At 39.8% G+C, this 14,306-nt stretch overlaps 1 protein-coding gene across 5 annotated transcripts in view; it reads right to left on the bottom strand.

The window, feature by feature from the left end:
• The window catches only part of ccdc172 (coiled-coil domain containing 172), a 38,635-nt gene that overhangs the window by 22,020 nt on the left and 2,309 nt on the right, over positions 1-14,306 (bottom strand). For 3 of the 5 annotated variants that reach the window (XM_035405365.1, XM_035405363.1, XM_035405364.1), the window contains exons 1-4: positions 7,021-7,161; positions 6,636-6,721; positions 1,643-1,759; positions 1,185-1,350 (exon numbers count right to left, since the gene is read on the bottom strand). In XM_035405365.1, the coding sequence (XP_035261256.1) occupies positions 1,185-1,350; positions 1,643-1,759; positions 6,636-6,721; positions 7,021-7,099 (448 nt within the window). In that variant the 5' untranslated portion in view covers positions 7,100-7,161. Of the gene's footprint in view, positions 1-1,184; positions 1,351-1,642; positions 1,760-6,535; positions 6,722-7,020; positions 7,162-14,306 lie in introns of those variants that run through there. The other 2 variants (XM_035405367.1, XM_035405366.1) reach the window with 2 other exon arrangements.

The following is a 14,306-nucleotide window of genomic DNA, read 5'->3' as shown; positions in this document are numbered from 1 at the left end:
CACTCAAGTTCAATAAAGAAGAAACAATATAAAAATAAAGTAAAACTTTGGCACACTGAGATAGAGCGCTAGCCTCTTTCAATAGTGCTTAGCTTTCAGCAAGAACATTTTCTGACAAAGGTCAACTGGCCAAAAGCTTAGCACTATTGCAAGAGTTGTAATCAATTCCAGGGCACAAATGTTTTTTCTTTGGTTAAAAGAGACATGTCCGTACAGACTCAATACCAGAATTGAAGACGAAGATGACATTGAACCCGCCATCTGTAGTTTGTATTCGGCTATAATTTAAGTAGGCAATTTAATTGTATGGAGACAAATAGCCAGAGCAACTACTATTAAGCCCTTGCAGAATGACAGGCAATTTTCCAATGAATGTTACTGAATCAGCACTTGCTGAACTGGTGCGAGTGAAAGCAGCCTTTAAATCTTATTTCCGCATTCAGAGATATCCTGGCTCCAAGACCTGTTTTTTGGAGTTTTACAATCGTGGGCAGGAGCCGACACAGTAGTACAATATGAATAGCAGTCAGTTTCAAACCATTGGACAGCTCCCTTAAACGTTGCCTGAAAACCACTGGCAATGGAATTTTCCAAAGTGATAAATCAAATTGCTGCTTTGTGTCACTGCAAATGATATTATTAGGCATAGGCTATGTGACACAATGCATACAATAAACTAAATGTAACTATGTTTGTAAAATGGTGTAATTGAGTTAGCCAATTGAGTTAGCAACACAGCAGTGTCACACTTTGATGATCATAGATTACACTACGTTCCACTGAATCTGATCAACTGTAGGATCCCTGCACCTGATGTCTGAGTTAAATACTTTTTTCGTTGGTCCTTCTTTTAAGATCATTACATTTTTTTTTTACATCTGCTCCTTTGAGTCAAAAACACCTACAGTACTGACATTACGTATGAATGAATTCCATATCTGAGTTTGTATGTCTCAAATTTAGACTCCCTCAACAAGTTAGCATTGGCCCATTTCACCAAGAGCTCTAGCTGCTGTTTAGAAAACTTGTCTTTCTCCCTGACATTGCTTCCACGTGTCTTGCTCTTCTGTTTTTGCACCATTGCTAACTTTTAGATTATTGCGCAATTGATCTATACAGTACAGCAGATGCTCTGTTAACAGAGATCATTCAGTACGCCCCTCTTTAGGCTACAGGAAACACACCTTCATTGAGTGAATCCTCCTCCTTCTGCATGGCCTCGATCTCTGCCCTGGCCCGGTTCTCCTCCACCGTCCGTCTATCTACCAACAGGTTGAACTCAGTGTTGAAGCTCACAATCTCCTCCATGAATCTGTCTCTCTCCTCTGCTGCCCTCCGCTGAGTCTCCTCCTGCCAGAGCCCCCAGGACAGTGACAGCGAATACTCAGGGCAGTGGATTTTATGCTTCTTACTTTGTATTTACTGTAATATCTTTTCCCATTTCCCTTGGCAAGAAAATAAATTTACTGCAGTGCAACTGCTCCTCTAACAAGATGACCATTAACAATATCTTGAGATTTGTAAGATAAAATACTTTCACTGCTAATGGACTTTCAAACCACAGCTGATCTCAGTTGTTATTTGTGCATGTGTGGGTGTGTGTGTGTGTGGGTGTTTGGGTATATAAGGCCGTTATATATACAGAGGTTTCTTGCAGTTGGCTCTGTTGAGTGAGAAGGTCTTCCCTCTGTTTCTCCCTACTGTCACTGCACTTCTTCAACAGCTCCATCTGTAGCCCATACTCTGTCAGTACCTTGCACTGCAGAAGCACACACACACAACACACACACAAACACGCACAAAAACAAAACAGAATTTGAAGAGAAATTAAGTTAAGCCGAAAACTGGGGGGGGGGGGGGGTGGGATTTTTGCGGCCAAATGTGAAAATGATTTGATTGCAGTACAGTGATTCCTGACTCACAGGTGTAAAAAAAATGCTGCAGCCTCTTTCCCCCTCCTTCCTCTCTAAAACAGTCTATCAGCCATGAAAAGCAAACTCTTATCTCACATCTAATTACATGCAACACACAAAGCACCTGCTTTAATATCTGCCCCAAAGACTTCTTTGCAAAATGCTTCCTGTAAAAAGACACAGTAATGAGACCTTTGAACGAACACCAGAATAAGCCGATTTTTCAATCTAAGCGTAAAATTGGCAGAGAGAATGCGTTAAAAGGATAAATGCATATGTATGCATGAGTGCACGTGTGAGTGCATGTATGTGAGCCCAATGTTTGTTTGTTTTCATGTATGAATGTGTATGCGTTTGTGTGCGTGTATGTATGAGCCTGAATGTGCCTGTATGTGAGAGTGTGTGTACAAGTATGAGTGTGGCCAGTTAAATGAGAATAACCTTCTTAGAAAGCAGTATTACCATCTAAGCCTCAGCTGTGTGTTTAATAATTACCCTAAAAGTATCAATCAATGTGTTTTGTATGTATAACTGAGCACAATAGAAAAAACAATAGTAATAGAAAATAGAGAATTTGTTTGATAGTTCCTCTAATTAACTTGCATGTCTGCGTTGACATTTAAGACACGTATGTAAGACTGCTACTAGCTCTTAACACCATTTCAGTAATGAAGCTAGAATGCCAGAAACATTTTAAATTTCATACTCATCTAAACTAAAAAAATTTGTATAAAGATCTTAGACCAATCTAATACCTACTGGTTAAATCTTTAAAAATAAAATGTAGAACAGAAAGACAGCTTGTAGCTGATTGTGCTTGAAAGAACAATATGTCAATGATTCAGTCCATACGGTTTGATTCCTCTCATTGATTTCTTGGCGCCAGTCAAGATACATTCCTGAGATGATATTTCAACAACTTATTTAAACACATATGGATCCAGTTGACAGTTAAGTGACGTTTATTGCAATACGTTAATTTTACACCAGTTTTCCTGTCACTGATCATTCATTGCTTTATGTAGTAATATGAAACATATTGGAGCAGAATTGTAGAAGATGGATGTGCACAACTTCCTCCTGTGATTTACGCACAGTGTAAATGGGCCTTCTGAGACTAATGCAATCCATCGGAAATTTACAATTGATTTTGCCATTGCGCTTATAATTGGCCCACTTGGTTTCAAATGAAGGCCCTTCTTATATGCAGTGATACAAATCACCACTTAACAGCGCCTGTACTATCAGTGTCAACACTTCATCAGCTTCACAACTGCACTGCTGCGTGCAGCAGGAATTAAATGGATGGACACATGGTTTGTGACTCTCGGACAAACATGCTTTATACTTGTGCGTGATGACAAAGCTCACCATCGGAGTTATAAATCACTACATGTAAGCATTTCAAAAGATTTTCACCATTATTTCCTTCTATGTTTCAAGATGTTTGGCGTATCCACTTGTTAAGCCCATCAACCTTATCCGACCTTTGTGCGGTGTGACGTTAAGGCTGCGTGATTGGTTTGTCTACTGTGCCTTGGTAGCCAATCACGGCGACCCAGGGTTTTGATAAAAGCAGGCTTCGCCCAGCTATTATGGTCAGTCTACGAACTGCTGTTTGGAAGAGATGTCACAAATAAAGCGAAGCTCCCCGGGAGCGATTCGAAAGCAGCCAAGCCCATCTCCGTCTCTGCTTCCTTGCGAAACCGCTACAATAGCTTGCCAGTGAGCTCGGTAGGCTATTAGCTCACGCATTAGCAATATGAACCACAGAGGAAGAACATCGACTACACTGATGGTCAATCAATCAGAGATGTGTAGGCCTATATATACTGGTGATTTTTGACTATGCTAATTTTCATATAACTAACTGTCTGGTAGACCTGCTGTTAACCGAGCAAGTTATCACCGTAGGTTTTCGCCAGTCAGTTAATGAGCCAGTAACTGCTACTCCATCGCCGTTTGTGGTGTTCACTTGCTGGGTGACGCTAGCTGACCGATCGGTCGCAAGTCACTTTTAAACGAATAAATTATTAACACTGTCAGCGGTGATTAACAAATCTACCAAGTATTTTAATAACTGATCTGCAGGCGTGTAAATATGACTACGCACTTTGTAGAGCAAGTTTTCCACCTGGTGCAAGACAAAAATAATGTACATTGAATTTATAATTTTTTTTTTTCTTGTAGATCATCAAAACCAATGGAGAAAAGCCAATATACCAATATAAGGAGCCCCCAGGACCAATTCTGAGAACCACTGGCTTAAATACTCTTGTCGGTCTCTTAAATGCTAAAAACATGCTCCTTTCTAAATGCCAGTCTTACAATGATGGTTAATTTTGTTAAATTCTGTGTGTGTGATTTCATTGTGTGTTGTAGCCTATGTTATCCAGCATATAAACCTTAAGACTCTTAATTCGCTTCGTGAAACTGAAAATTTTGCAGTGTTTATCCCAAAATCGGGATTACAGTAGCTCTGTCACATCCGTGAAGCATGGCCCAGGTAGACATTTACGGAATGTACACGACTGACAGATTGAATATTTGCCGGTTAGCGTTAGCTAGCTAGTCAAATGGCTTGGTAGCCGAAGTTGCGAACTGTTTTAGCATAGACTACCAAATATAGCAAATAAGCTGATTACGCTTTCTGCCAACTAATTATTTGGTTAAGTAGGCTAAAGGAAATAGTAAAAATGACTTGGCTACCGAAAAAACTTCAGAGGAGGATTATTTTATGGTCGTCTAATGCAGCTGTAAATAGCACATGCCATAATGAAATCACTACGAAACGGGATGCCTGCATTTTCTGACTTCGCACAGGTGGACCGTGGACGATGAGTCGGAGCCGCAATGTCAAGGCCAAGGGGCAACAACTCGCCTCTATGAGTGAAGCCTTTTACCCCAGTGGCTACTGCGTGAACTGCAAGGCCTGGTTGCAAAAAGAACTTGAAACCCCGCCCACCCAATGTTAAGTCAATGGGGAAAGCCTGAAAAGAGGCCAATTTTTTCAGAGAGAATATAAAGTCAATAAATTTTTTACACAAGAAATGATGAACTAGTTAATCCCATCCCTTGTAATGTCTCCCCTGGGTCTGATTTTTTAAAATAATTCCAAAATTCCCAAATCTGGGTTAATTCCAGTGCGTGCAACGTGGCTTGTCTTACTACCGTATGACCATAAGGATTTCCCCATCCTCGCAGGCAGGCAGAGTGCTTCAGCGGCAGGTGTGATGCTGTGTCGTTTTATTCCGATTAGCTAGCTACATACGATCTCACTATCACTATTTAAAAGTCCAAGGTCCAAAAATGTTGTGTGCTGCGTTCAACTGTACTAACCACTATTCTAAGGATTCTTCTCTCCAGTTCTTTCGGTTTGAGACATTTTCAGATAAACAAGGTTCTATGTCAAAACGCGATTTCTGACCATTTCGGGGTTTCAGTTGATTGTCATAAAGTTATGTCAAATGTTATAACAGTGCCCAAATGACACAATAAATCATGAAATCGACCCATGGACAGCCACAAGACGAATAAAATACACATATTGTGACTATTTGTTCTTGTGAGAAAAAATTATTGACTTTGTATTTGTCCCTTATTTGGACAATAGAATAGGCATTTTCATCCGTATCTTTGTGAACGATTCCGTTTGTAGTAACCGCTGTTTTGAATACAATTTAATAGTTAGCTAGCTAGCTAGCCGGCATAACAAGCATGCTGCGAGATCATTCCTAAAACCCAGAATTTTAATATTGGCTAGGTGACAAGTGACGGCGAACCTATCATAAAGCTAACTGCAAACCCAGTTTCAGAGTGTCTTGGAAAAACGCAATGTCTACACTGCTAGACCGCAACATTTAAAAAAAGCAAGACAGAGCTAGGGAGATTAATTTAATTGAGTTATGGTTTCATGTTGTTTTCTTAAATAATGTAATGGTAAAAATGACCAAAATTGGTGCTAATTGTATGGTTTAAAACAAGAAGGAACTATTTTTTCTTGATAGAATCGTTGATTTCATAGAATTAACGACCAGAGGTTTTTGCGGTGCAAATAATAGAACTACCATTATTTTCCAATAACGGGACAGCCCGTCGTGGTTTATTCTTTACATACAGTGGTAAGAATATATGGTAGCAGGTGTACAGTAATGATAAACTGTAATGTAGACAGGTTGTGCACTAATGTATATGCATAATGAGAACTGATAAGGACAGGTAAGAGCTGGATGTAAACAGCTACCTAACGTTAGCACCCACTGGCGCCAAACTTTGTTTTTCTTCATTCGTTTAAGAATTGTAACTTAATTATCAACTGCAGCCATTTCCTCTTCTCTTTCTTGTAAGGAAAGCGGTAGAATGACAAGTTAATCGTTTTTTTGGACGCAGATCTATTCAAACAACAAGGGACACAGCATTGCGGCACGTTGGAAAGAGCCTCAGCCAACGCAGCAGAGGCTTGGACCTGGAAACAGTATTATCGGAAGGTCGATACGTCACGGCTTAACAAGCGGTATCTTGGTGAACAACAGTACGCCTGCCATCCTAATATAAACCAACTGCATATTGCCCCTGTGTATAACAGTAATATATAACACTTCAGGGATGGCTTAACTACTCACCACTCCTGGGACATATTCTTAAATCAGTTTAGCTGAGCAGGTTTTTTCTCTTTCTTTGAGCAAGTTACAGTGTTTGTCGAATGGTGCAGTATTTTCAAACCTTTTCCTCTAGTTGATTCTTAGCATAGTTTAACTCTTCTGTTGTTGTTTTTATCTTTCCTTGGTATTTGCTGATTGCTGCCTTCACTGAAAAAAAGAAGAAGCATGTTTCACAATTTAAAACCAGGACGGCAAATGCATAGTTGTGCTTAGCATGATGGCGTTCTTCGAATGTTTCTGCCCTGGCTTAGGCCTATCGTCAGTTTTATCCGGTTAGCCACCCAGAAATAACAGCCAGTACTGTTCTACAGGTGTATTGTTGGTATATTTCTGTGAATGTAGAATGTTAAATATGTAAACATAAACTATGTGAGTTAGCCTATGTAGAAACAGCGGTTAACTTAGCCATCTCGGCAACTTGCTGACGAACAACGTTGGTCACCTACCGTCCTGCAACAGCTTTGTTTGCTCTGAAACTTTTTGTTCTGTGAGTAGAATTTGATTAAACAGCGCATCGAGACTCATATTATCAGGTGAAGAAACCCTCTGGTTGCTGATGATTCCGATGAGTTGGTAGTTACCGATTACTTTTTATAGGACTGGTGGTGAACCAGCTACTACTACTCTGATGGGGAAAATCGTTTTCTAGTGACACACAGGCTACAGCTCGCGCCGCCGTCGCGAGCATTCTGCTGCACGAACAGCATGCAAGAAGCTTGGATTAATATTTGCAAAACTCTAACAGTCAGGGCACTGTACCTACAATAAGATTCTAAAAGAGCCCATTCGTTCCAAAGGCTTCCTGTTAAATAGCACCTTAATAATACCTTCTGGCATAAATTATCACCTGCTATGCTCATTAAAAATACCATCTGGTGTACTGAATACAAGAATACTGACGGGACTGTTTATACGCTATTAATAAATAAACGGTTACATTTTGATTGTTCTCTCTTTGTGAGTAGCCTATTCATCAATAACGTCGTAAAAGGAAAATACATCATATAGGCTCAGTGTTTCCCACAGGATTTTGTGAGATGGTGGGTGGACCTCGGACCCTGTAGGGGGGTCCGGGGGCATGCTCCCCCGGAATAAAATTTTGTACATTTTAAAGTTAAATGCATCAATCTGGTGCACTTTGAGAGCAAAATTAAGAGGCTAGATCTATGTGCTCTAGTAAACAATTTAATCATAAACACATTGGTCAACACATAAACACAAAAGTCCATATTTCATGCGTGGGGGCCTTTAATACAGATTTATGATGTATCTCATAGGTAGAGGACACGGTATTCATCAACTCTCATTGCCTTTTGTAGCTGACATTTGTACTGTACCTCTCCAAAAATTAATAAAATGTTTTTTGTCTATTATACAGAATATGAAGGAGCCCCTTATGAAGGTTTGAGATGAAACAGATAAAAAATAATGCAAAAATGTTGTCACACAAAGCGGTACAGTACCTAAATGTGTAATAATTAACTCTTGTATGTATTTCTATACTCTGTACTCTCGTATGTTTTCTTGTATGGGGATGGGACAATATGAAAACAATTTTCAACCTTCCACCAGGTTTTGGCAATGTTCCAACTCTCACGTCATCATTGTTGCTTGCTTCACAAAAACTATTACACTACTAACTAACGCTTACATTACAGTGTGAAATATCCACATTATATAATACCACTAATCTATTTAAAGACACTCAATTGAAAAAAATAACGTATATAACCGAAATATTTTCAGCATATAACCGAAATATTCTTACATAGCAATGATGTTCTATGTTCAGTAGATGGAGACAGAGACAGTAAAGCAATGATACTGTTCTATTTGCTTCTGTTTTGCTCCAGAAAATGATGTCAGCTAGGTCTATCAGCAAACATATAGCTTAGCTATGCACAGAAGTCCTCAATAATAATAATAGCATTTTCCAAGAAATTACGAAAAATCGTTGACCACGTTTCGTTAGGTGCAGCGTCTTTTACTGCTACCACAGAGTAGTAAGGTAAGAAAAAATTTCGGTTACGCTGACCTAAAAAACTCTAAGCCAAAAGCAAAATTAGACATGTTATGCATCGTTAGAAACCTTATACTCTCACCTACTGAATAAATGAATTGTCTATCAAGCCAGACTGTGCTAAAATGCCGTAAACAACAGGTGTTGTATTACGCACAGCTATTTTGGAAGGGACCCATGCATCACAAATGCAAAAAGGTGTAAAAATATTCTCGGTTCATTATGAAACTGTGGCGGGACAAATTAGACTATGGCAGGCCGCCACAGTCTAGGTAATTAATGGGAAACACTCAGGCTACATCAAATATATAATTACATTAAATAGGCTATATCAAGCAATGGCTTGATAGTGCTTGTAGTCCCTGGTAGTATGGAAATATAAAAAAGAATACCAAAAATTATTTAAATAAACTGCATTAAAAGAATAGCTATATGTTGCATCAAAATAAAATATGTTTTGAATTAAATTATAAAAATTCAAAACTAATTTAACGCAATGTGGCCTAAATAATTACCTAATGGCTACATTTGCTGGTTTTGTATATGAAGTGATTCTCTTGTATGGCAGTTTACTTTAGGAGTTATCGGTGCCAAATGAAGACTAGTATAGCCTACATGGTTTTTGGATAAACCGAACTCACTGTGGCCATGTAACTAATTGAAATGTTCTGCGATGTATCCCCACCTCCCATTTAGGCCTAATTGGCTGAATAAATCCGTCTCTGTCCATCTTGGTTGTTTTGCAGCTGATCTGAACTGTTGCAAAACTGTAATGATAATCTTACCATTTTTACCTCCGATCTGAGAATGTCGCCAAAAAAGTACTTCATATAGCCCCCATCAATTCATGAAATTAGTAGGACTGGCTACTAATAAATAAATACGCTTTCTCTTCACCGACAGAAATTAGGATGTAATTCATATAGTAAGCAACAGGTGGCACTAACAGGCCGCATATCTGAATCAACATTTCGTGCGTATGATCATCCTGGGGAAATGATCCTCTGATTGCCTTAAAAAACTTTGTTGCCATGTCTTTGTGTAATATTGATCATCTGGTTTTACGCTTTGGAGTGAACTCACATACCATGCTTATTTCTTATTTCATAAATATAAACAATAAGTAATCATTTCATATGTTATTTCAATTTATGATGTTGGCATGTATCTTCCTATTATTCGCACCATGTTTCCGCATAATTAAGTGCAATCAGTAGGTACTGTTCTATATTTTCGAGACATGAAATCGTGTTTGTTATTTATGTAATAGGGATGGCAGGTATGCCATCCCACCAAGTTACGCCTTGGCGAGGGCATGCCCCATACCTATACAGCACCGAGAGTTTGGCACTTTTCAGGGTTCCCCACAGAAATAACCACAACAGCCACAGACACTCAGCCCTTAAAAACAATAAATTCTGTACATTCTGACCCCATTTCAACAGACATATTTCATAAACAACTTCAGATGTCCACACAATATAGCCCCAAACTAAGGGGATTTTGCGTTTTCTCCTTCTTCTTCTTCTTCTTCTTCTCCTTCTTCTTCTTATTTTTCTTGTCGCCTATACCACAAACAAAATGTCTCTCCATTGGACATTTTACCGACACCAGCCAAATCTTCACCTACACGACACAATCAAAAACTTGCATACACACGCAAAATACCCATACCTTTTTACTCTGAAACATTTCCAGTTGAAACAACTAGTCTGCTGTGGCCTAGTGCGCAAGGTTGCAGTCTCAGGGACATGGGGTCCTAGGTTCAAGCCCTTTCTTTCTTTAACCTGCTTTTACCATCACTAATAATTGTCTACTACTTCTCAATTATTGCTTTTGCACCATATCTACCCACCGTTCACCGAACATATACACTGCATTATGACGTACCGTCTGCACGTTCAGTTATTAACCGGCTACAATATTGCAAAGTCATATGGATTCAACGGGAGCTCTTCTGTGCTTACTGGCCTGTGTTCTTCTTTAAAACCACGGACAGGTTTGCTAACGATATTTCACGCATTGCATAGCTATGTCATGGTGGTGCACTAACAAAGTCACAGACTGGTAAACCTTCGGTTGATGGATTGAATCCCGCCTCGCCCTCAGGCAGATAATTTCCTCTTTTACACTAACGTTTTATTACGCTTATATTTGCTTTACCAAAACTCACTCACGGCCACCCATATGCATTTCATGACGCCAAATGTATTCCTTTTATTAAAAAGTTACACCAGTTCACTACTGTGCCATTTCTACTAACTATATTTCTTCACTTGGCTACCGTACAAAACCTTCTTATCAGCAAACGCCACGTTTTTCTGCATTCATGTTACCTCATCCTGTTCTCTATCTAGCCACATACAAACAATTACTACGTATGTACCTTCTGCAACTCCCCAGTAAAACATTACATTTAAAATCATGACTCACTCATAATTACTAGTACTGAACATGACAAAAGCACACTAATGCAATATATTTCACTTAAGGTCACTTAACCCTCCACTTTAACTACTGACGCTTTATACCAACTGTTATATACCGTTCGATAAGGAAACTAAGCTCGCTCATGGTCACTTCCTTTACTTCGCACTATAGTCTGTGATCATGTCAACCTTAACCTACATGCCCATTCTGCTAAAAACATATTGTTTCAATTACGCAATTTCATCATTTCTCCTAATTTCTCTCACACGGTTGTTATTTTCTCATATGCAAAGCCTGCTGGGACATATGCGGCTGCTCCTATTCTCCACTATCAAGTTTTCCGGTTCTAGCTTAGCAAAATAGTGAAGAGGATTCCTACCTGCAGATAAGCCTATCAAAATGCCTTATAAACCTTACAAACACTAAAAGTGCATCTCCACGAAATAACAGACAACGGAGCAGGACAGAAGGGTACACAAGTTGCGACCTAGGCAGCTCTAATTCTACGGGCTTGCTGATTCTTTTGTCAATCGAGGCTCGTTGGATGGCCGTCAAATCCGTGAGACACTGGCCATATTTCACCTGCATTTCTGATGCGTTTACACTTAACGCCACCGCACCACGGCCGGCGGTAGCTATGGGCAGGGGTGGGCTCAGCCCACCCAAACAGGCGTCTTGCCCACCCAATCAAAAGTTAAGAAAAAAAATGTAAAAAAAAAAAATTTTGTACAGCCAATGGAAAAATAGCACAGAAAATACCAGTACCGCTTCTAACTTCTGATTGGGTGGGCAGCCACGGGTTGAAATAGCTAGTTTCTCTGATGCAGTGTACTGCCAGTTGATTTAATTAGCGGTGTTAAAGAGCATATTGCAGGTTGGAGACCCCAGTGAATCAATGTGTAGGAAAATGATGTAGGAACTAGATGTTCATAAAAATATACTTATATATACACACTAGTGACTTCTGGAGTCGTTTTTTTTGGGAGAGAATTTTACTCCGGCATCTGAAAAACGCCAACCCGGAAGTGACGTAACAGAAGGGAGAGCGGTCAAGTTGAACAACAAGAAGAAGGGATCTCTGTCATGGTTCTGTGTTTTCCTGTCTGTGTTTCCCTTGTTGGGCCGCCAGATGGCGGCACTTCTGTTTTGTGTCCTGCTCCCCCCTGTTAATTGTATTATTGTTGTCTCGTTATTCTATCATTGTTCCCACCTGTGTCTTGTTATCCCCTCATTTTCTGGTTTGATTGTTTTTTGAGTTCACCTGTGTCTTGTTACCCCCTGTCTATTTAAGTTCTTTGTCCCCTTGACTCGGGTGCTGGTTCCTTGTGTTTGTTTCCTTCTAGTGTTTGTTTCGGACTTACATGTATCTGCCTGCCTGTGTTTTGACCTGCTTGTGTGTGTGACTGTGTTTCCGCCTGTGTGTTTCTGCCTGTTAGTTCCTGCCTGGTTTCTGTCCTACCTGTGTTCTGCTCTGTGTGTGTTTTGAATTTTGAGTTTTCTGTTTTGTGTTTTTTGGAAGTGCCCTGCGTGGCCTTTTGGTTTCCTGTTTTTTTGTCCCCTGTCGTGTAAGTAAAGTCTTTGTTAATTTTCCCTTTTTGAGTTCGTGTTTTTTCCCACTCTGCGCCTGGGTCCTAGCCCCCGTACCGTGACTATCTCAACTCTAGTATTGACACAAGAGTTGTAAATGTTTATGTAAACGCATATGACGGACCACAGCCTTACCATTATGAGCCTGCTAGGCGTCCAAGAGAACAGGCACAGACCAGGGTTACAAGGAATAACGGTCAGAGGAGAGAAATTGAGTTGTGGTGTGAGGAGAACCAGTGGAGAACTGGGCAGGTGTCTTGGTGAGTGACCAGCGTTAGCTTATATATATATCTACATTATATAATACCACTAACCTATTTAAAGACACTCAATTTCAAAGATAACATATATAACCAAAATATTTTGAGAAGTAATATTTACATAGCAATATAACATTTTATCTGTGTTCAGTAGATAAAGACAGAGACAGTAAATCAATGACACTGTCCTATCCGCTTCTGTTTCGCTCCAGAAAACGTGTCAGCTAGGCTATCAGCAAACAAATGGCTTAGCTATGCCCAGACGTCCTCAATAATAATATTATTTTCCGAAAAAATTACGAAAAATCATTGACAACGTTTTGTTAGGTGCAGCCTCTTTTAATGCTACCACAGAGTGTGCGTAAGTGAATGCGATTATGAGAAAAAATTTGGATACGCTGACCTATAAAACGCTATTCCAAAAGAAAAAATAGACATGTTATACATCGTTAGAAAGCTTATACTCTCACCTTCTGAATAAATGAATTGTCAATCAAGCCAGACCAAACTAAAAAGGGGTACAACGCCGTAATCAACACGTGTGGTATTACGCACAGATAATTTGGAAGGCACCCAGGCGTCACAAATGCGCGTATATTTCACAAACGGAGTGTCCAATACAATATATGACCACTCAGTCTCAAAAGCGACATCTCTGCACGTAATGTACGGTTGGTAAGGTTGTATGTTTATTCAATATTTAGTCACAGATATTGACTGTAGAATGAACACGTATCTATGGGCGTTAGCTAATGATATTAACGCTGTGTTCACATCACAACATTGTGAAGTTTGCTATCATGTATCAGGCTATAACAAAACTAGTATTGGTTGTCTAATACCGGCAGGAGTATTTTGTAACAAATGCAGCAGTGAAGTCCCCTCCCACCTGCACAAAACGCACCCAGGCACGAAAGCCAACACCGTTCCTTTTCCTGTTAGGAAAATTGTGTGCTGGATGCCCTGACAGGCTGGAGTTTGTGCAAACTGCACAAACACAATAATTTACCATGATGATACATGGTGAAATGCAATATAAAACTACTGAAAAAAAACCAACTCACTACATCACTACCGCTAAGACTCACTACTACTGCACATTGGGCTAATATGACGCAATGTTGAGGAAAAAAAGGGGTTTTTAGGAGGCCACTAGTTCCCCTGAAAGCCCTTATGACTTAAAAATTAAGTAAAAATGATTCAAGCCTGCATTAACTTTTCAGATGGTCATTTACAGACAAGGTTAAGTATACATTTCGTAAAAAATTTAACCTGCAAGATGGTCTTTAATGTGACGTGAAGTGCTATATCAATTTAATGCATAACACGCGCCCACACCCGCCAGCACCCCCCCCCCCCTCCTGGACAGCATCCACACCCCGTTCCCCCGTCGAGCGCACTGGGTGACACCATTCCTAGTGACGAAACTGCGCCC

Source organism: Anguilla anguilla, chromosome 2, assembly GCF_013347855.1.
Source record: "Anguilla anguilla isolate fAngAng1 chromosome 2, fAngAng1.pri, whole genome shotgun sequence".
Taxonomy (NCBI): domain Eukaryota; kingdom Metazoa; phylum Chordata; class Actinopteri; order Anguilliformes; family Anguillidae; genus Anguilla; species Anguilla anguilla.
Note: the sequence above shows the minus strand (reverse complement) of the source record. Positions and strands in the feature narration are given on the sequence as shown.